Source organism: Corvus hawaiiensis, chromosome 2, assembly GCF_020740725.1.
Source record: "Corvus hawaiiensis isolate bCorHaw1 chromosome 2, bCorHaw1.pri.cur, whole genome shotgun sequence".
NCBI classification, from domain to species: Eukaryota; Metazoa; Chordata; class Aves; order Passeriformes; family Corvidae; genus Corvus; species Corvus hawaiiensis.
Genome location: NC_063214.1, coordinates 59,583,230 through 59,606,852, shown reverse-complemented (window position 1 = coordinate 59,606,852; position 23,623 = coordinate 59,583,230). Strand labels below are relative to the sequence as shown.

General features: G+C 38.4%; 1 protein-coding gene across 6 annotated transcripts in view; it reads left to right on the top strand.

Moving 5' to 3' along the window:
* The first annotated feature begins 541 nt into the window (after positions 1-541).
* The window catches only part of LRCH1 (leucine rich repeats and calponin homology domain containing 1), a 118,926-nt gene continuing 95,844 nt past the window's right edge, over positions 542-23,623 (top strand). For 2 of the 6 annotated variants that reach the window (XR_007201750.1, XR_007201749.1), the window contains exon 1: positions 542-898. Coding sequence is in view for 2 of the 6 variants with exons in the window: in XM_048295288.1 (XP_048151245.1) it covers positions 649-898 (250 nt within the window). In the remaining 4 variants the exon portion in view is untranslated. The remainder of the gene's footprint in view (positions 899-23,623) is intronic. The other 4 variants (XR_007201752.1, XM_048295288.1, XR_007201751.1 and 1 more) reach the window with 3 other exon arrangements.

Genomic DNA, 23,623 nt, shown 5'->3' with positions numbered 1-23,623 from the left:
GGCCCCTGTGCTTGGTTTGTCACTACAAATCACACCTTCGAGGGTGTCTCTTGGGCAGGCTGTGCCCAGGAGCCACAGACAGGTGTGAGCCAGTCCCTGCGGGAGAAGCACGGCACAGAAAGCCCTTCTGCAGGGCAGATGCTCCCCAGGGCCTCGCTCGGTGGCAACAGCCGCTGCAGCTTCTGACGTCCCAGTGAAGAAAGCCGAGCCCGCATTCGCCGCTGCCGGCACACCTGCAGGCCCACACCGCCCCGCCGCCACCCAACCAGCCCCTGAGCCCTGCTGAGGCACAGCTCGGCCGGGCGCCGGCAGAAGGGGCCCAAGCAGGCGGCGGGCAGGCCACCCGAGCTGGCTTTACAAGGGAATGCTGTGGCAAGGAAACAATGGAGAGACGCCCCCTCCCCGCCTTCCCACTGGCACTTCCAGCGCCGGGAGCAGCGCGCCGCCGCTAGGTGGTGCCGCGGCGGGGAGCGGTGCCGGGAGGGGCGGAGCATGCGCAGTGGGCGCGCCTCGCCCGGGCCACGCGCCTCCGCCCCCTGCCCGCGCCGCCGCCGCCGCGAGCGGGAGGAGGAGGAGGAAGGAGGGAGAGAAGACGGGAGGGAGGCAGGTCCGGCGGCCCTCTCGGGTACCCCCAGCGGCGACGGAAAGATGGCGACGCTGGGAGGCGAGTCGCAGCCCTTCCCCTCCGCTGCTCTGGCGGCGGCGGCCGGGGTGGGCGGCGGCGGCGGCGGCGGCAGCGGGGCGCTGGGTCTGCAGGCGCCGCTGAACCGCGGTCTGGAGCGGGCGCTGGAGGAGGCGGCGCACTCCGGGGGGCTCAACCTGAGCGGCAGGAAGCTGAAGGAGTTCCCGCGCAGCGCCGCCGCCCTCAGCCACGACCTCTCGGACACGGTGCGGGCAGGTGAGCCCGGGCGAGCGGCCGGGGAGCGGGGAACGTGGGTTTGTTAAACCGCCCGGGACCCCCTCCCCGCTCCCTCAGGCACATTTGTGCCCCCCAACCTCCCTGTGAGGCGAACACCCACTCCCCACCCTTTCGTTCGCCTTCCCTCGGGCCCGTCCTCACATGGAAGCCGAGCCCACCCCCATCTCTCCGTGGACCCTGTGCTTTCTTTATTCCCCCCGCCTTGGTGCATGAGGTAGGTGTTTGCTTCCATATGGCTGGATCTGTGCACGCTCCCCTCCATCCCCCCCGCTCGGCGTTTGGTGAGGCAGAGCTGCCTCTCCCGTGGCGCACTGGGGGAATGTGTGGGGAATTCTTGCTCGCACCTGTCCTCTTCTCCCTCTGGGGAATGTGCGTCTCTGTGCCACCCTTCCCTGACTGCTGAGGTTTGCGGTGGCAGTCAGCCCACCTTTGATTCAGCCGCGGGAGGCTTGCACACACAGTGCCAGGGTGGATACCTGCTGCTTCTGTCCTGCTGCTCGTGGGTGAACCCATCTGGCACGGAGAGGATGCAAGTCCGTATTTAACCACATTGAGACACTCATGTGCCTCTGAACATGTTATCTATCTGCACGCCATAAGTGGAGGCATGTCCATAGGAAGACCTTTGCTGTGCAGCTGCCCCAGGGAGCATGCTACCTTTCACAAATGCCACTTGTTCAGCGCTGGGCTTGACATTCCCCCTAGTGTCCTTACAGTCATGTAGCCACAAGTGCCAGCTCTGTGCAATGGTATCTTCCAGGGCAAATGTGGAGAGAAATCCCTGTCTTCACAGGCACTGTATGTACTTTACACTGGGGGACACCATCATTACATAAATCTGCAGAGGTGACAGGCCTGACAACCCTGCAGGCAGGAGTGGTGAGGGGAGATGTATTCAGTATGTGTTAACTTGCCCTCACACCTTTCTTCCAACATGAAAAAGGCACACTTATTTCTCACCTAGGGAGGCAGACCCACCTCAAAGGGTCATACCAGTTTTCCTGGTCCTGTTATCCCAGGTGATGGAACCTAATCCCTTCTTTACATGCTGTCACTAGGTAGGACAGTGTAAACCCGCCTTAAAAGAGTGTATTAGTGTATTGTCAAGGTCTTCAGTGTACGTCCTCCACATGCCCTTGTGTCCCCATTTGCCTGCTGGAGATAGTTGTGTTGTAGCAGCAGAGCAGGAGACATGTAGTCACTTGTTCTTGTCCCACAAAACAGCAGGTGCTATACCTGCATGCAGACATGTGATAACATGAATTTAAATCCTCAGCTTCTGCTGCACATGAGGGCATTTATGCCTTCCTGTATGTGGAGACACATGCTGGCTGCTTATTGTCTCTATCCCAGAGTTAATGCCTCAGATGTGTGGTAGGTGTCATGTGTTATTGTTGTTTAGCTTTGTTACTTGATGGTGTTGCTGAGTGGATTTCACATTGGTCTGTGTGAGCACCTATATCATCATATCAATAAAAAAAATTACGAAGGAAGCTTGATGAATGAAACTACCATGAATGGATAGCATGAATTACCATACTAACCATTAGCTGACTCAGTAGCAGATGTGAAAGGGATAGGCATGGTAGGGGAACTGTATGTGGTTAGAAGAATGACTTTCAGCTTGTCATCCCAAGCAAAGCATTTTTTATCTCATTTCTTTTTTAAAGTTGAAGTCTAGCAGACATGCCGCAATACCAGATAAATAGTATGGAAATCCAGAAATTTAGCTTGTTTAGTTTGACCTAATATCGAACCAAACTGTTGGAAAACCAAATTATATACTGAGGAGATTATACACTGGGGAGAAAATGGTTCGATTGGCAGAGATTGCATGTTAGTATTTGTGTATTGTGTAAGTATGTGCTGTACAGGCATGAGCTGTGTGTAGTATGTATAGGTAGCACCTGCTTGTTACATGCTTGCTTGTTCTACTGATTTTTCTAGGAAAAAAGTAGTCTTTATCTTCAAGCATTATGGTGCTTTTCTCAGAGTTTACATGGAAAACATTCAATATGAAATTGAACGTAGAATTGTGTTTTCATTCTCTTTTTGTTTGATATAAACAGCAGTGTAGATCAACGCATGTCTTGATCTTGTGATGACAGCAGCCCTTTTATCATTGCCCCTTTTTAGAAAAACACTGTGTTAATCTATGGTTGCTTTATGGTTTTGTTTGTAACAGCTTGTTGTAACTGTTTAATGGGAACTGCCTTGGGAGTTAAGTCGTTGTGTTGATGTATTTCCAAAAAAATCCATGTTTCTTTTCACTTGTTACATTACATAACTAAAATACATAAACAGAAGAGATGCTTGGCTTAAGGCCAGATTTCTGAAGCTCTTGGGGCAAACTCTTGATAGGAATTTTCTCTCCTGCTTCCTCTCCATAAATGCGCATAGTACAGAACTTTCTTGTACTACTTGGAATATATCCTTGAAATGAGTGACTTATAGTTTTGGATCTGATGTGCTGACATGTCTCTGAAGCCCTGAAACTTTGGATTTTGGGGTAGGGGTGGCCTTTCACTGTTTTTTTGGGTGGTGGAAGGGGGGAGGGGATTGCCAGTTTCACTGAAAATGAAGATACTCTTTGATGTAGAGAAGACTAGTGAGGGGGGTGGAGTTTAGACGTCTGAGGAGCAGGGAATTTCCAAAAAACTGAAACCATGTCTGCATCTTGACAGTGTCTTAGTACTAGAGACTGAAAATATTTTTTTGATTCAGAAAGTGATGGTCTACAGCTACTCTCAAATAAAACATTATCAAGCTTGTTTTCTAGATAGGTTCTGAGTGCTTTTTGTAGGTCTGAGGAAGAAAAAAAGTATTCAACTGTAAGTTCTCTGTTCATGCATTTGTTTTTTTCCTGAAGTTAGAAGTCAGATTTTATATAGCAATTGATGCACTTACGAAAGGGACGTGACTTGTTTGCCTTTAACAGCTGGGATGGGATAGTTGGATTTTTCTAATTCTTACTGCAGTTACATTCTGTAAGAACTACAGAGGCTGAAGTGTACTTGTTACTTTCTGTTGCTGGGGCTTCTTATGCTTTTTCTTCTGTGACTTTTCTTTCCATTAAATACATCTTGCTTATAGAAAGGTGATAGAACATTTCTTCCTCAGTCTTTGAGAGTTCTGCTCAAGTGCTGAGTGACCTGGTCAGATGGAACTTTCAGGCAGTATCTCTGCACACAGAATGGAGTTTTCATGGCGTTCAGTACTGTTAGAAGAAAGTAAAACCTCCTTGTAAAGTGTCATGAGTTTAGTCAGACATTTTAAACCACATCAGTGTGGATGCAATGCAAAAACCATTTCAAAAATAATAAATGCTATTCTTATCACTTTTATTACAGGCTGGGTTATGCAGAAGGCAGTGGCACGGTAATCACATAGTTCTTAAGTAATAGCATGCAATTATATTCCTCCAAACCACTGGGAATGCTGGAAGCATGTTACTTTATAAAAGAGAAAGAAAAGGCCCCGAAGATGTAACCATGGCTGCCTACTGTATGACTTCAACCTCTTTGTGTAGGCTTTGATTGCGTTTCTGAAGGCAGATCCTCAGCACCTTTTCTGGTGAATACCTGCTTCATCCATTTCTATTAGGTGACTTAGGCACATGAGGAGGGATTACTTGCTGCTCCTGGTAGTGACCTGGCAGAGAAGAAAATAATTTCTTTAAATTACGTACTAGATTATTAGAAAATAATTACAAATTGAAGTATTTGATTGCCAGTTTGGACAGTATGAAATTTTGGAAGGAATATGATTTTATTTTTTGTGCAACAGAATTCTCTCTTTACGAAAGAGCTCCTACCTGCTGTTTTTACAAATTCTTTGAAGTGGACTGTGCTTGCCGGACAATGCTGTGTTGAAGACACCTTTGCCTGGCAGCATCTTTGAAATAGTTGTTTCAGCTGTATAACTGGGGATTTGTTTTCAAGATGGTTGAAAAATCACAGTATCACTGTGAGTGTTGATTCTGGTTCAGGTGAAATGTGTTCCTTTCATTCCTCTTTGCTAATAAGAACAGCAACAGTAGTATTTCTTGTTTCCCCCCCTTTTTTTTTTAAATTAGTTATGATGTGGATGGGGCTCAGACCAACCTTATCTAGTCAAAGATGTTGGTGCTCCTTGCAGAGGAGTTGAACCAGATGGCATTTAGAGGTTCCATCCAACCTAGACCATTCCATGATTCTATGTACATTAGATTGCCATAATCTATTCTCACTTATTTTCTCCACCTGCTTTATTAATGTAATTCGTCCTTCACTTCTGAGAGTTCTCCTAATTACAGCAGTAGATGTGCAGTTGGTTCCACCTGTTCTAAGTGCAGGTTGTACTGGGCAGGATGTCACACATACAGACTGGTTTGTTTGTGCTGCAGCACACTTTCATATATCAAATATGACCACCAAATGGACTCTTGTTTAGAATGTGATTGTTATTTGGCCACTAGAGAAAAAGATACTTGATATGCCCCTGTCCTTTTAAGAATTGTCTGATAATTACTTTGAATAATCCATCATTTTGAATTAACATTTTGATTAAATTATGGGGTTTTTTAGATGAGGCTGAGAGCCTTTCATTTTGCTTATTTAATCTAAACTCATATCAGTAAATAATGTCTTTTTAAGGCTAAAAAAAAGACTAGAACTCTGTTTCTTTTTCATGTTCAAAAGTCAGTCCCTTCCTACAGCCTTCTTGTGTTTATTTGAAGATTTCTAACCTTACTTACTGTTTTTTACATAAATAATATCTTAAGTGTATTAGGACGGGGAGAGAGAATAAATATGTTTGCTTATTATCACAAATGAATTAAATATTACCCTGCAGCCAAAACTCGGAAGATGTAATTCGTAAGGCTAAAAAATGTAGCTAAATCAATTTTGTATTCTTTATTATGTATCCAGCAGTATATGTAACATTATTATGCCTTTAACAGTTTCTGACACCACCTGATCATGTGGTCTGTCTGGACATCTCTGTGCCAACATATTCTAGCTTCTGTTTTTTACTCATAAGCAATGCTTTGGGAAAGAGCTTTATCAAATGAAAGGAGTTCTTTTAGAAACATTGATGTGCGTAGCAACTTATAACTGCAGAATACCATTTAAACCCTCTTTGCCCTTTTTTCTTCCTGAAGCCTGGCGATATCCTTGCTTGTGGATCTTATAAACATCCACGCTATTGACTTCTATTGAAAAGAGTCACTTAGTTCTCTTGCTGTAAGAGGTGCTTTTGAAATTTACGTCTTTTGTCTGGAGATTTATGCCCCCATAGAAATGTAGCAAGTGACTTTGCAGGTGCTGTTAGATTCTCCTCAGCACAATATAAAGTGAATTGGCTCAGAGTGTCTTTGTTGCATGGAACAAATTATGAGTACACAATTGCCTGGTTACTGTTTCGGAATGCGGCTTGAGCAGATTAATGGCTTTCTACCACTGACTGTGTATGTGTCTTTCCCTTGTATTTGTTTTTTCTTTTTGACTTGCTTTGTAGAGAGGCTTCAAAACTAGTGCATGGGCTAAGAGGTAGGAGAGATGACAGCCTACAAACTGTGGGATGGGAGGAAGGATGAAACCTCTCAATATCAGCAGGAGTAGGCTCTTCTGTGGATTGAACCTTTTGCCCCCAAAGCAAACATCTCGTTTAGGGTGGCAGTTTTTTAAACGATTCTGCCTAGAATTGCCATGTTTGGACATGCTGTGCATATAAATGAATAAAAGCTCAATGCTTTTGTAGAAATCTTGTCACTTTGTTCATCCTTGGCCAATCTACTTGGAAAAGACTGACTCGGAGCTCCAGAAGTGCTGTTACGGTAGTCAAGGTGCTACAGGTTTCCTTTCAAATGCTTCTAGATGAGCAGTTTTGAAGGTCTGCTCACCTCTGATTACCAGAAGGTGGAAGGTAGAAATATCCCTACATTACTTTTGAACCTCCTTTTAGTCGTTCCCTTTTTTGTCTTCAGCAAAAAAGACATCTTGATTTAGACATGTCTTAAACAGGAGAGATTGTATGAATCTTAACACAGTAACTATACATAGAGTTTTGAAAACGCTGAATACTTTTGTTAGGGGAAGAGGCTGGGGCAGAATCAGCTATGACAAAGTAGAATGGTTATTTGTCCAATAGAGCTGTGGCTTGGAAGAGGAAAGGGGCAAATGCCAATGCAATATACGTTTGAACAAGAAAATAGATAAAAAGAAGATAATATTAAAGGCAGAAGTGTCATAGAGAGGGAAAATTTATGAACTATTGAATGAAAAGATATGAAGTCAAAGAAGGGAGATGAGTGTAATGGTTTGTGATAATTCTCTGAAATCTGTAAAACTGAGGAAAAATGCCACTTAGGTGAATAATGATTAGAATTGTGTGAATAGAGAATTAGATAAACATGGAGAAAATTGTTTGGCTCCAAGATACATGACATTTATAGACTTTACGCTACAAATAATAGTTTCAAATTCATGCTATAAACATTAACTGTTGAATTTAAGTTTGGGAAGCCTAGCATCCATTTGCTTGCAGAAGGAAAACCCAGTGATTTTGCTGCTTGCAGAGTTACAAGATCAGCCAAGATGGAGAGACTGGTGTTTTGTGTATTAGAATAACCATTCTAGGAAGGATGAGTAACTTCTCCAGGCCATAGGCTGACTGCTCATCATTCTGCCTGCTGTGTTCTTGCTGACTGTTAGTAAGCATTTCCTAGGTTTGTGAACATTGCCAAGCTGGTTAGATTGCTAATTCACAGTTAAAATCAATATGATTTAAATAATTGAAATGGTACTTCTTAAACCAGAGATATCCTAAACTTGTTCTGTTGAGACCAGAATTATGGAAAGTGTACCCATTTATTATTCTCTGATGTGTAAAACTGAAAGAGGCAGAAATGTTATCCCTCTGTTCAGCGAGTGGATCACTGTCAAAACTGGAAATGGGTGTTATGTTTCCTGACTTCTGACTGTTCTCTGCTGACCATGTTGTGCAAGGTATTATACACATATCAGAGTAGTTCTTTGGAATGGTACTGAGGAGTTAAGCTTCTGGAGGAATAATTCCTTTCTTCTAAGTTTGCACATAGATGTGTCTTTGTGGGGGGAGTTCATTTATGAAATTCTGACGCTTTCTCCCCAGCATCTTTCTCGAAGTGTGTCTTGCTGGCCAGCTTTTTATTCTTTTTTCCTTGTATGGTGCAGAACACCCTAATGCCTGTAAACCTCCTAACCATTTAAAAATAGAAATAACAATAACAGTCTTTTGTCCTCCTATCCGAGTCTGTAGGAGGAATATTCTTAAAGGAAAAAACAAAGTCAAAACTTGTGTGACGATCTTGGCAGAGCCAAGTGGGGGTTAGTTTTGCACTTAATTTGGAGCCTGAGGTTCGCACTTGCTTTTGAAGCTACATGAAGTGTTTCATGTTCAGCTGAGCTTGTGTGAATTTAGTTAAAAGCTAACTGATAATTTCATGATGATTATGTGAGGTAGTTCTTCCAGGAATAGTTAGAGAAATTACTGGAAGTAGCTGGAGGTTTTGAATATCAGAATAGAATTCTTGGTCTTTATGAGAAGCAGAACAAGGGCAAAACAGCTGAACACCATGTTAGCAGTGACCTGTGCTGCTGAATGGATAAGGTTTTTATGTTGATTTTCTGTAGCTGGATGATTTTATTCCTTGGTGTGAAGTGTGGTAATTGTAATATTTTTATTTCCTTTCAGGACCGTGGTGCTTTAAAATATTAGATTAGTAACCGATTTAATTTCTAGGTTTTTGTTTTAATTATATAAACTATGTGTTTTCTACTATTACAGCCTGACAAATACTTGTTTCTGGTAGGAGGTGACATTGCTGGAGCAGCTGGCACTAATATCTGTGTGGAGGATTTAAGGCAAATAATTTTTTGAATTAAATAAAATTCAGCAAAGTACATCTTGGAAGTATATTTAAACATAGCATGTGACTTGATTTCTTTATTCTGTTAAGAGTATTAAAATGCTACAATAATACTGACTTATATTCTAAAGCAGTATGTCTCAAAAGTAGCAAAGGGACTGCAAATGACAATTTCACTTCAATTTATCGTGTGTATACAGATGCAAAGTTTTTTTAGCATCTAAAGTCTGCATCTTTGTTTGTGCTATTTTCAGTGACACCTGTTCTTTGTAGCATTACGTTAGACAGGCAAAAAGTAAAAATGAAAAATAAATGGGGGAAAAAGCCCTCCACATTTAACTGTGAAGAGAAAAGCATGAGTAAGAAGTTGGATCTGTCGTTTGGTGAACAGAAAGAAACAGGTTCATAATCACTGAAACTGATGGAGAAGTTTTGTAAAATGGGCAAGAAATGGGGTAGGAAAAGAAAATTGAATCAGAGGTTAAGCCAAGGAAAGAAGTAGAGCAAAATACACCCTTGGATAACCTTTACAGAGATAAGGCAGGATACCAGAAATGCAAGTGCAGTAGTTTATGTATAGTAAGAACAGATTTTAAAGATAGTGAAATTGTTATCATGGTAAGCAAAGCTTTTATTATTAAAATGACTTTTTTTACTGTTTGAACTTTTAACCATTTAAAAATTTAATGACAGGAGAAGTAGGGATTATTGGATTATGGACAGGTTGTACCATTGCTGCTGTTATATTACTGTATTTTGAGAATTGTGAGGCTTAGCTGAATTCATGCAATTCAGTCTTTTTAAGGCAGGGCAAGTGTACTAACAACAAAGCTGTCTGTCTATTCAGTGGGGGAGGAAGAAGAACATAGTGTCATTCACATGTTATATAATTAAAAAATGCAGACAGTTATGAAGATTTCTGGAATGGGTGTCTGGTCAAAGCTGAAAGAAGCTTTCTCAGCAGTTGGAGCAGGACAAGGATGCCCTGGTTACTAAATACAGCTGTGATTGATCAAGGGGAACAACTTAGCCCAGGGTTTCCCATGCTCATTTTATGTTGTGTTGCTAGGGCTTCTTATTTGCTTGTTTTGTTGTTGTTTTTTGAGTTCATCCTGGTTCAAGAAAACTGTCCTTTTGCACTCCACTTTGTACAGTGTCGTTTCCCTGCTCAGTAAGTTTTGCCTGTGATCCCCTTTCCAAGGTCTGAATTCTAGTCTGGCTGAATGCCTACTCCTTGCTTGTGTTCCACTTAGCAGCCGTTCAGATTGCCTTGTGTTACTGACTTGATTTTTTCCTCACACATGTCCTGTCACTTACAAGGTTTGCTAGACATGGTATTTTATTTCCCCCTGCTTACTAGTGTGTTTGAAGGAAGATGTACCAAGAATATCCTTGTGCCATCCATTTCAAATGTTTCCGTATTTTGTCTTATTTTGAGACCCATCAGTACCAGCTCCTTCTAGTTTCTGTACAGCATCATGACGATGTAGTTTCTTAGTCACAGTATGCAGAAATAAAGACTGATCTACTGAATTGTAGCTGTGTTATAATGGATGTTTCCATTCACTAGCTGAACTTTTCAAATTGGATGGGAAATGATTATGTTAATTTGGTAATGCGTAGTTTTGTATGTTATTTTTCTGAGATTTTATTTGGGGGGGACAAAAGAGGCTGCAGAGTCTAAAATTGTTTTTCATTAAAATGGCAAGTTTCTTTTCCATCTTTAGAACTGCTCTTTCTTTTTTTTTTTTCCTGTGTGCTGTCTCAAATTCACCATAAAGAATGAAGATAATCTGGCAGACTCTCCACAAAAAATCTTTCATGCAAGTGGTGTGGATCTTATGATTTGAAAAAAAATATGAATTAATTAAAAATAACCAGTAACTTCAATTTGCTAACATTCTTGTAAGGGAATTTAGAGATAAGACAGACACTATCATGGTGTAGACCATGAGACACTTTTGTATCATGGTACTGCAGCTATTACTGCGCTGCTGAAGTGTGCGGTGCGTAACTTTGACATTCAGCCAACCAGTCAGGAACTTCTAAGGGTAGAGAAAGTAATCTTTTGAATTTCTTGTAATTTGAAAGCCTTTTATGTAATTATATTGATTGTTACTGTAATGTGTTTAAGAGCTTAAGTCTTTAAGTCATTAATATAATGACTTTAAGATTTCTACTTTAGTTGTTCCTACCATAGATCTTGTTCTTTGTTTCCATTAAAAAACTACTGTGCGAACTTTGCTCAGTGAGTTATTTCATTGTTCTATAATGATGCAGGTTATCCCTGGTTGTATAGATTGGAAAAACTGAGCAGGAGGAATTCTGAATGGCTTAATCCAGATCTCAGAATAGATCAAAGACAAAACTGTGAAAGGAATCCAACTTTGGTTCTTTGGTATTTTTTTTTGGGGGGGGGGAGAAGGGGAGAGGTGGTTTTTTTTTGGTTTTTTTTTTGGTTTTTTTTTTGGTTTTTTTTGGGTTTTTTTTGGTTTTTTTTTTTTTTTTTTTTTGTATTTTTGGTGGGTTTTTTTTTTGGTTTTTTGGTTTTTTTTAGATGTCAGTGTATGATATCTTGAAGTATGGATGTTGAGGCATTTGAATTAGTTTTGTTCTGGAAGATGTTGGCATAGGAGTAAAGACTTAAAGCATCCATTAAGGTCCTGGGAGTGGTTTTAAATGTATTAACACAATGCAGAAACTCACTTTATAGTAGCATCTGGCACAGACACACAGGTACAACTCAGAAATAGTCTCTAAAAGCATATCACTATAGATTTGCAATCAGTTAAGAATCAGTAATATGAAATAGTAGTAACTCTACACAATAAAAAAAAAAAAATCAGTATTTTGGCAAGAAGTGCTGTACTTCTGCCAGTTTTCCTATCTTTGTACATTTGGCTTCCTAGAGAACTGAAAAGGTTATTTTTGGCCTAGTGCCCTGGGCTAAAAATGGCTTCTGGAATCTCATAGCTCCGTTTGGTGTTGAGCAGTTCTGTGCAGTAGTAGCATAACTGCAGTAATTGGTAGTCTCACTGAAGCGTTTTAGTTATGCACTTAAATGTTAAGCTGTGGGAGATGTGGCTCTGTGATCCCTCTAGCATCCAGTTTATCAGAAAAATTTGAGCCATGTTTGTCTATGAAGCAGTGGTAGCCTGAAGAAAAAGAGGCTTTTCTACAAGTACTTGTTAAAGGGAAGTAAGAGACAGTGTAAGGTTTAGCCTCTACAGGGAAAGGCTCTAAAACGAAGAAATAAATCATGATACTGCTGTGGGAACAGTGAAACACAAGCACTGCAGTTGAAACTGTACATGTAAGCAATAGAATGAGTCTGTGAAGTTTCCTTATGTTTCTATCCAGTGTTGCAGGGTTTACCTTTAAAAGGGAAGAAAGCCACCCCAACCCTAACAGTGCCCTCCCACAGGAAACAAATGTACCAGTTACTAGATGTGAGTGTGTGCTTATTATAAATGTGAGTTTCAGAATTATTTCTAGATAGTTTGGATGGAGTTTCAAACCAGGAGTTTGAAATAGTCAGGAGAACAGTGAACAGGCTAGTTAAATCTGAAAAATCTTACAACCAATAAAAGGTCTGAAAACTTGCAAAAAAGGCTGGAGGTTGTTTCCCTCTATGCACCTCACAAATCTTTTAGCTTTTTCCCCATTTTTTTGTATTGGACTAAAAAGGAATAATGCATGGTGCTGCAAGAAAGTAAAGTGTTCAGGAACAGAATTCATAAAAAAATTTTTTTTTTTTGGTAATGTCAACATGGACAAATTCTGCATGAGAATTAAGAGTTTTTCTAGACATAGCTTGTGAATATCCATAGAACCCTCATTTTAAAATCATCCAAGAAATCAGTATTGGGGTTTTGTGTTCTAACTTTGCAGTGTAAGGCTTTGTTAACACAGTAATCTGGAATTTTGGCCAAAATAAAATGAGTTCTGATCAAATTTGTGATCACACAAATTTGAGATGACCAGTCTAGTGAAGTGGCTAGTCTACACCAGCCAGTCTAGTGGCTCTTTAAAGACAGTTATCACACTTATTTATTGGTGCTACGGCTCTAAAATGAAGAAATAAATTATGGTATTGGTATAGGGGTAGTGAAGCATGAGCATCTCGGAGAGCTATCTACCTCCAAAATTACAGTTTCTAAAATACAAATCCTCATGTTCTAAACAATTTATGGAAAAGAATAAATCCAGATCAGCTATTGTAGAATACCTGCTCTCAGTCTGCAGAAAGCTTGAATTTTGCTTACTGGACTAAGCAGAAACCTTGCCAGTTTTCCTAAATACAAATGTCCCTGTAAAACAGAATCTTTTGTTTTGTGTTTTGATGACTATGTAATACATGCTGGTTACATTTCTTGCTTGTATCTTCTAGCCAAATAGTTGTATAGAATGTTTGCTATTTTTAAAAGTTATTTTTGAGAAGGTACTTATTGAAGATAAATCACATTCTTGGTTAACAGTATTTGTTAGTGCATGTCTAAAATTTTTTCTTCCTTATCTCTAGCAAAACCATCTTGTTTTTCAATGTTCTCATCATAAAAATAAAAATATTTACAGTGCGGAGCTATTCTTCTGCTTGTAATTGATTCAGCTCAGAAAAAAAACAGGTATTGCTTGTGCATGGTCTTAGTGCATTTACATTATGCCATTGTGTGTGTTAAATATATTGAGTGTATTATATATAAAAAAATAATTTCACCTGCTCCACTTTATGCATGGTACAGTTCTACTTTTTCATATGTTTCTAAACCCTTCCTTGGTGCATGAAATAGTGATAGCCTGAAGATAACCCAATCAATATGCATGAACAAACATGACATAGAGAGAAATATGTTACTTTATTAGTAATTATTATGGTTATTAATTAAGGTTATGTGAGCATAACAACTTTATTTTTCCTGTGGAACGGTGTAAATAAATCATTGGGAAGCAGTTTTGCAAAAAAGAAAATGGTAGAGGGTAGTAAACTGCCAGGGTTTTTTCCTTTATTAACAGAAACTGCTTGCTTTTAGAGGAATTTCTGTAATACTCAAAGAATATTTAGTCAGTCCTGTTGTTCTTTACCGGGTGTCTCACCTTACTTTGTGCTGCTGTTTACATTCTGATGCTTGTGGACTGTACTTGTTGAAGCATGTTGAAGCAATTGATTTGTCTTAATAAAAGAGACTTTTATGTTGATACAGTTTGTTCCTCTGCCTAATGCTGGCCATCAATTTCTTTGGCTGAGTCTGTGTATCGAGATCATAAATTTATGGCTCATATGTACTGTCTCAATTTTAAAGTATGCTAGTGATAATAGTATGATTGATTATGTATTTCCTTTGGAAGCAAATAAAAGAGATGACACAGTTATTTTGTATTTTAGCTTCAACTTCTGGGCATTTATTCTTTTTTCTTCACTAGATCAGCTAACCCACTGTAGTAGACATTTACTGTTCTGCAGTTGTTTATACATTATTTTTTACCTTTGTATTTAATAAACTAAGATATTTGATTAATGAGGGATAATTCCAGTTACAGTGATTTAGGATGCCACTGCAGTTGTCCATCTAGATTCCTGCTGAAAGCTGCTGCCCATATAAATAGGTTGACAAACCTAAATGGTGATGATGGTGGATTTAAACTACTAGGACAGGCTTGGAATTGTGGTGTTGATGAGCTGGCACATGATTTTACCTGCTGTGCCTGTTCTTGGAGAGGAAACCACTATCAGAGGAGAGGGGGACAGAGTTGAGGCTGCTGCTGTCTTACATTGCTGTACTGAATGTTGCAAGGGCTTGTGAGACAGTCCTAAACAGATGAACCTTTGGTGGTCTGCTTTGAGATATGATTTCAGATCCCAAATCTTGCAATTTCGTGAAACCTTCCAGGTTTTTGGGTGCTTTAACAGTTTTATTGTCTTTTACTTCATTATTGACAACTGGACATGGCAATTTGTGAGTTGCTTTGTAAATACCTTCCCTGGGGTAATGTGTGTTAATGCACCCAACTTTCATTTTAGTAATTTGCATCTTAGACTTGGTGGGAGCTCATGATTGTCATTGTTCCAAGCTTATGCTATCACAAGACTGTGGTTCTATGATTGCATTCTTCCATGTTGTATTTTCAAGTTTTTGTGTGACAGAGTTAAATATGACCTTGACTGTGTCTATCTATGTGCTCCAGGTCCCCATGTATCTATAACTTGGCCTTGCTGTTACTTACACCATTACCATCAATCACTTGCAGATTTTATCAGCAATAGCTTTGTATTCTAGAGAGGAAAGTCTTGAAAATCCTGACTGATGTTGGGTTGTCAAGAAATAAAACCAATTTCATCTATGAGACCTTAATGACTTCCTTGAGGGTATTGTTCAGTTTCTCTGAGTAGATGTTGGATTAACACTCTACAGCCACATCAAAATGACTGATGTTCTGGTGTGAGCAAATAAAAAAAGCTCTTCTAGTAGATGGTATATTCATATCAGGTTGTAGAATATGATTTGTTTCAATAGTGTACAAATCCTAGTTTATGACCATGTCCTTTTAAAAATATCAAAGTGAACTTTTGTCCTTGCAATAATTTTTCACTTGCATCTCCTTTTGTGTTTTGCTATATGAATTAGGAACATAAAAACGAAGGTTCTGTTAATCTTGAGGAAGGTTTTAAATCAAATACAGGTAAAATTGCTCTATAACGAAGAATTTCTCCCTGAGTATCTGTACTAGAATGGATTGCTTGACAATTCCATTTATAGAAACAGGATGTTTTGGTTTTATGAATGCGGATTTCTTGGGAACTCATTTTGAGAAAGTGTTTGTCTGCCTCCACCCTTGGTGGAATGCAGATGACATCAGAATTTTTTATGTACTGGTGCTATGGATACAAAAAGACCAGCTTTAGAAGTGTCAGTGACATAAAAGGAATTGCATTCTAAGCAATCTTACTAATTAAGGTGAATTGGTGGTACAGATGTCCAGGTGATCAAATCTAAGGCAGTAAAGATAGAATAGTAGGTGGTTTGGATTTTTACCTATACGATTTAAAATACTATGAATAATTGTAGTATAGGTTCCAGATAATTTTGTGATCTAAAACAACCCTTCAACTGCCTTTCTTGTATGGCAAAGCTGTGTTGTTCACTTGTTTTGGATCTCTTACATGTGTTTTTCTCTCACTTGTGATAATTTTGGTTCCACTGACATTTGAGTTGTCCCTTTAAAAACTTTTGCTTAGGATCTAATTACAACTTCACAAAAACAGCTTCTTTAAGAGAATATTTGTTTGTAAACAAAACAGTAGGTATCAGTTAAAATATGCAGTTAATAAAAACTTCATTCTAACTTTGTATCTAAATTTTATAGGATCACAGGATAACTATGAAGGGACCTAAGATGCTAATGAAGGGACCCCTGTAGGTTGTCTAGTCCAACCACCACTGCAAAGCTGGGTCAAGTCTAAACCTGTTCAATCTGTTCTTGTCAGCTGAAGCATATTTGATTTAGCTGAGGCATTCCCAAGTATCTTGAAGTCCCAGGTATTCCTTCTGTTATGAATTCCCAGGATTTTTGTGGTGAAAGAATACCCAAGGTGATTAGATTTGATTTATAACCTTGCTTTGCAGCTGTGCAAAATACACTATTCAGACACCTTTTGTTTGCTGACATATGTATCCACGGACCTACTTGTAGAGTTTTGCTCCAGTTGTGTATTGGCATAAATTCTGACAAATTTTGCATCTATATTACCAAGTGCAGAGTCTCATTGTTAGTCTCTAAAGGAAATACTGAAGAGAGGACCTAGGTTAATGCATTTTGGAAATGCTTTTACAATGCTTTAAAGAGAATGTGATTTGTTCTTAGTTTTAAATCCTATTCTGTGTACACTGGGGTTTCTCCATCAGAAAGATGGTCGTGAGGAGCTTGTAGCACTCAAGAGGGGAGTTCTCAGTAAAAATACTCAGACACACAGACTTGCTTGTATTGAGATAGCGTGTGGTGGTTTTTCCCTTTAAGTTCTGATGGCAGCTCTGGAATGCCTGTGTTTAAAATTACTAAACTGTTTGAAGTTGGATGGCAGTAAATTTTACTTATTTGTGCTGGGTTAAGCCCAGTAGGCAGCCAAGCTCCACACAGCTGTTCACTCACTCCCACACAGTGGAGTTGAGAAATGAATCAGAAGGGTTAAAAGTGTGGGTTGAGATAGCGAATTTAATAGGTAAAGAAAAAGCTGCACATGCAAGCAAAGCAAAATAAGTTGTGGGTGGGTTTGTTTGTTTTGAAAATTTGGTATGCAAATTCAGGTAGCATGAAACGTAGGCATGAGTGAAGTTAGTGGCAAAATCCCTTCTGACTGATGTATGTGGGTCTTTCCCTGTTCTAATGTTCTAAAACAAATGATACTTCGGACTAGGTTATAGGAGTATAAGGAAGCTTACCCGTCTTCTTTTATTGGCATAACCTCAGCACGGGCTTGCTTATTCAACCGACTTTTCTGGGCAAGGTCTCCTGTTGTGCTGCTGTACTTAGCCTGCTCTCAGCATCTGAGTTTAGTTAGTTCAGAAGGAGTTTATCTGTGTCACTGTGACTGTAATAGTCTGTAAATAATGTGACTATAATGCAGTTATAGCTGTTGGAAGAGGGTTACTCTTACTCACTAGATAGTGTGTATGGTCTTGCACGTTATGCCTTGGTTTTCATTCTTTCTGACTGTCTTGGGGAATCTGCATCAGCAGGAATGTAAACAGTAAAATATTAGGAGAATTTGTTCTTACGTTCCAATATCTGAGTGTTAGAAAATTATTTCTGATATTTATGTAGCTGCCAATATATTTTCATTGTATTCAGTGTGTCTACTATATTACTTCAATAAACATGGTTTTAAGATGTGAAAGGTCTCTCCTGCCACCCAGATGGAGAAATAGAATTTGTGATACTTGACAAATACCTGTTTTTCTTAGGTCTCTTCTCTTTGGTTTCTTCTCTCTAGTTTCTTTAACAAATCACCAGAAACTGTAGCTGTTAAAAGGAACCTGTTTTCTGTATTTAATCAGATGAAAATCTGCAGGAGAACTCATCTGTGGCAAGATGATACGAGATTACTTTCATGATTCAGCCATGTATTAGTGTGTAATGAAATACACTGAAGACTGTGCTATTCAGCATCACTATCATTATGTTGGGTTTTGTTGTTTGGTTTTTTTGAGGTTTTTTGTGCAATATTTTCTTGAAGAACAGTAACATTTAATCAAATGATGTCTTAAAATGTTACTCTCGCAAAACTCTCTTCCATTAATTAACCTTTCTATTTTGTAATGTGGTTACCAATATATTTCTTCCTCATAAAACATTAATGCAGCATTTAACAGTATTGATGAGGTTTTTTATTTATTCACATAAGAACCATCAAGGGCTATAAACCTTCAGAATAGTAGATTTCAACTAGTGAGAATTTTCATGTTATAACTGGAGAAGTTGGTGAGGAATGGAGCAGGCAGCAGGTGTATTGGGAAGTGACAAATTTCTAAATAAGGTTTAAATAGTGTTAGCCCTCTGAATGCCTTCTTTTTTGTTTGGTTGGTTATTGTTTGGGTTTTTGTGCTTCTGTTAGTCTTTATAGATGAAGGTAAAGAAACAAGGAGTAACTATTAGGCAAAATAGTAGCAAATAGAGTTATGGTTTTACTGTCTTAGGTGCATTGAATGGTTTTGAACTTGAGTATGATTAAATCTGTAACTGTCTCTTGTATTGTTCTCATAAATGTAGTAAGCTGTAAGTTTTAAAGAAAAAGGAAGTACAGTGAGTATAATAATTGAGCTTATATCATGCTATGCTGTACTTACACAGTTCAATAGCATGTACATATTTTCTTTGGGTGATTGCTCTGTGTTCCTCAATTTTGATTTAAAATGTTAGTCGGTGTACCTGGGAGTAAATTAACTGAAGAAAGTCAGTTAAATATAATACTGTCTAATTGTTTCATCTAAAAAATTTTTAGGGACTTTCCACTGGATTTCTACTGTGGTCAAAGGTAATTTTTTTAGACTGCAGCTTTTTTTGTTGTAGTTAAAGAGGCTTTGACTTTTGGTCTCATGAAACTAGTAGGTAAACACTGAGCTACCGTTACACTTTTAGCCATTTTCATGCAGTTTGCTAGTTTGGAGCAAAATTTGTAAGTTATGTGGCATGAATCTATTGTTTTGCACAGTGTTTTAGTAACTAACTTGGAATGGCAGGATGAATAGAGCTGTGCTGTATATGAGAGTAAAATGGCAATATTGAGTCTTAGGAGACTTGGTGGAAATATTTTTCTCCCCTCTTTTGCTTTAACCTCATTTTACAGTGATGAAAACAGTTTGTTCAAAGAAGAGTTGAGTCTTGATGCAAATGCTGTCTGGCCTCCCTCTGATGTCAGGGAAAATTGAGGGGAACAGAAGATTGAGCCCACCTTCTATTTTTGCAGAAAAACAAAATCTGAAGTGCAACAGCTTCAAAAGGACATCCTCTAAGAACATTGCTTTCCTTTTTAGTAGTGCAAGAAAGTGGATCTGTAATTCAGAGTGTTTTTTTAGTAATGTTTCTGAAAATGAATGTGTGATTAATTTCCTTATTTCATCAGTTTCATCATTTTTCATCATTTATTTTCAATGGCCTATGTTACTTGCAAGGGAAACTTGAAAAAAACCAGTTTTAAGTATCAGCTCCTAAGAGAAGGACACTGCATTGCACACTTAAGTTTCTTAATTTTGATTGAATCTATTAATTTATGACTGTATGGGAAAATAATTTGCTGTTTTTATGTACTTTATTTGTGTGGATGATGATCTGTTATTTCCTACCTAGAATCTTGCTTCTAGTGTATAAGACAAATACGAACTAATTCAAGTTAACAAGGTAAATATAAATAGTCTTATGTGGGAAGCCATGGTCCCAGTATCTCTCTGACCAATAATTTACAATATTACATACTACTAGTATATGGCAAGAGTAATTGTGTAACCATATTTACCTAAATGTTATTTTTAATTTCAGAATAAATAAATTGGTTTATGCTTGATGTTTTATTATAGTGAAACCTTACTTTTCAATGGCTAGTGGAGTCAAAATTTATGAAGGTTACCAGATGCCCATTTGGTGAGACCATTGTATGTACTTCATGTCTGCTTGTAAGACTTTGCGGATAATTTAATTTATATATCACTGAGACTTTCTATCCTTTGATTTCTGAGTGTGAATATATGCTTAATCAAGTATAGGCCTCTCTAAGCCTTGGTAGGGTAGGTAAGATACCTTGGTTGGTACCTTTTCTGCCAGGTTAAGCCAGGAGAATGTATTTCCTTAAAGACTGTTCCCTAGGGTAACTATTCACATAAAGACACAACTGTTTAGAGTTTCATAAGTATATGCAGGCAAAATATTTCAAATCATACTGGCTATTGAAATGACTACTAACCAGAGTTTTGTATAATGCAGTTTGTCAAGCAAGGATTTTTGAATGAAGTGCCTCAGTCTTTGTGCATTGTGTTCTCTCATTTGCAGGTGTGTGCAAGCACAGGTCCATACACATGTGGGACATGATGTAAGCATATACACACTTCAGGCATATGGACTGAAAATTTGGGCTTTCCTTTTCTTGTAGCTGGGAGAAAAAACCACATTTTTATGTCCGTAATTTAAAAATTAGAGGTTATTAGTGTAATCATTGGAGCTTTTCAAGATCAGTTTTAAGTTTTTGTGATTTATGCAAAATTTATTCAAAGAAATTGTATATATTTCATTCTGGTTTTGGTTGCTACTCAGAAAATAACACACTATGTTATTTTTACACTAATTTCTTCATATCTAAACACTTTAATGTGTTTAGGTAATAATGTAGCATTAGCTGTTTCATTATGTAACTATATGATGTAGTATAGTAATCTTATGTAAAAGATGCAGCTGATAACTGGTTTAAAATCCCTATTCTGTTTTTACAGGTAAAGTAAGTAGCAGAAGAGTGTTAGCACCTCATAATTCTAGCCTACTCTTTTTAATTTTGTTTGTGTCCTTGTGCAGTTGTTTTTCTAAGTATTTCTGGCTACAGTTTAGCAAGAAAAAAAAATATTTTACCCTTCTCTTTACTCATGATTTTATGATATCTGTGGGTATGTGCATGTAAGTTTTAATTGTTATTTCCAAGATTGGTGAGGGTGTGAGAAGGGTAATGCAATGCTGATGCAGCCATGTCCCTAACTATGGTGGCAGTAAATGCTTAAAGTCTCTTTAGACAGTCCTGATGCTTTGGAGCTGCAGAAATGGGGACCGCTGTAACAGCCAGGGTATCCCTGTGGCTTTGTCAAATCAAGATGTATGATGTATGTAGACTTGAAAGAATAGATTAAGGTAGGAAAAGCATTTAACAATCCTATCAGCTATGTAACATTCAAGTGTGTGTAAAAATTCACTCAGGTGTTACTTAAAATTTCTTGCTGAAACAAAGGTATGGAAAACCTTTCTCTTTGAACTTGTGTTGCTGAAAATTCCATTTTACAGAGACTTTCTGTAAATGTTTTTGATCTGTTGGAATTGGAGATGGAAGGGTTCTTGTACTGATTTTTCACTTCGGACAGTTTCTCTAGAACAGTGGTTTCCACATTGAAAAACATTGATTACATAAAAGCTTGAAAGTGGTATCCCATTAAAACTATTTGCAGACCCTTGACATGAAACCTGAGGATTTTCTGAAGAATGTCCTCTTTCCCTTATGACTACTAAAAACACAAGCAATAACCAGAAACAAAATGAAATTCTCTGTGTTAAGCAGTTTTGTAAAGGAGAGCTAAACAACCTAGTCCAGAGATTCTAGAAAGAAAATTTTTTTGATGTAACAACTTCATCTCTCAGGAATTTTTTTTTTTCTCTGTATATGAATATTTCTGTTTCTCTCAGAAGAGATCTTTTATTTATATATCTGGTTTATATTCAAATTCAGAACTACTCTTAATTTCAAAGTATAGTATATTTTTACAATATATTTAGAAATATTCCAGATTAATTTTTTATTTGAGAACTAGAAATAAGTTTAAAATCCCCTTTGGGCTTCTACTTTTTTATGGTGCCTTATTAGAGTAGTTCTGTGCCTGTATAGTTGAGGTGCTTAATTTGCAAGCCATTGAACAAAAGAAAGGTAGAAAAGAAGATAGGTTGCTAAGCGTTATGCTGAGGTCCCTGACACTGGCAGTGCTTGTGGGTTCCTTGCAGAATTGTATGAAATGAATGTGAATGAAGATGGGACTACTGGGCAAAGGGGGAAAAGCAAATAAAGGCATACAATAAAAAAAAACCCCTATAAATAACTTAGCAAATTAGTAGCCTGTGGTTGGTCGTAATTAAATAGACTAAGCACAGTATAGACACAGTTTCTGGATGATGTTGATAGCAAATGCTAACATAAACCCATTTTTTGACATGCAATTACTGTGTGATATCTAAATTCTCAGTAGAACTGAGCATGGTTGCTATGTGAGAGTACACCAGAAAAGCAGAGAAGAAAGCATTTGGCTATTTAAATGAATGCCTAGCCTTTTATTCTATATAAAGCACTGCAAATCACTTTTTAATGCTGAAAGAAAAAGTGCCTTATTTAAAAATGGTGTGAAAATTCTCTGTTGGAACCAACCTTGAAATCATAGAATTTTATTCTATCCTTTTATAAGATCATGGGTAAAAAGACCTCTAAGGCCATATGTCATTAGACATGGCAAAAGTATCTTCTGTACTGGTACTAGCTTATGGTCTGCATGCTTACTGTCATTAATACACCAGCAGCAGCACAAACCAGGAATCTGAACTTTGCCAATGTAGGCTTATTTGCTGAATCTTAACATTTACATTTACTAAATGCTGGGCAATGGAACTCTCTAGTCTTCAGCAAAAACAAAAATAAACTGAAAGTGTCTGGGATTCTTCAGGCAGAAGCTGGCCTCCTCTCCTGGTTTTTAGAACTGTGTGTGGTAAAGATGGAGAGTCCCTCTCTTTTTCACTCCTTCCCTGCTGCTTTACCAGTATTACTGTGCAGTTCTGAATCCTTTTACAGCCTCTGTGCCTGATAGTTTTCCCTTAGGAGAATAAGATGTCATCTTAGAACATACTTCTGGGGTAAGACAGACAAATCTGGCTTTTCTCTATTAGTCTGGCTTTGCTGACTTGTGTTACTTACTAAATATGGATAATACAACTTCCACTGCACCTGAAGCAAGTGATGTGTGGTGTCTTTGAAAAGCTAGTTTTGAAGAAGTCACTGTGTCTCCAATCCCTTGTAAAATAGACGTAGCAGCAATTTTTATATACTAGAAGTATGAGAGCAAGTGTAATAAAGGGATACACCAGTATCTCAGGACTCATTAAAATGTGTCAGCAAGATACAAGAACAAGTGCTGGAATGAATAGAGAAAGATGGAAAAAAGTTTGGAACTAGGAGTGAGGGAAAGATGGGTTGTACTATAGTAGGAAAGAGTAGTCTTGCCTCTCACCTACAGCTGTTTTAACAATTTGGTATAATTTGCAGCTACATTAAGCTGTCATGAAGTTTTTCTTCTGGCTTCTTATTTTTCAATTACTACAGTATACTGAAAATATATGTGTTTAATCATGCTTATTTGTGAAATCGTGTTTAAATGCTTTTAAGTAAAAACAGAGCATTATAATAAAAATGCTAAAATGTTGATGAAATAATAACTAAGTTGTCTCAAAAGCTTGTTGCTTTTTGAAATATATGGAATGATATCTGATTACTGGCTATTCAGATAGCCAGATAATGACCAGGGGAGTAGTGATAA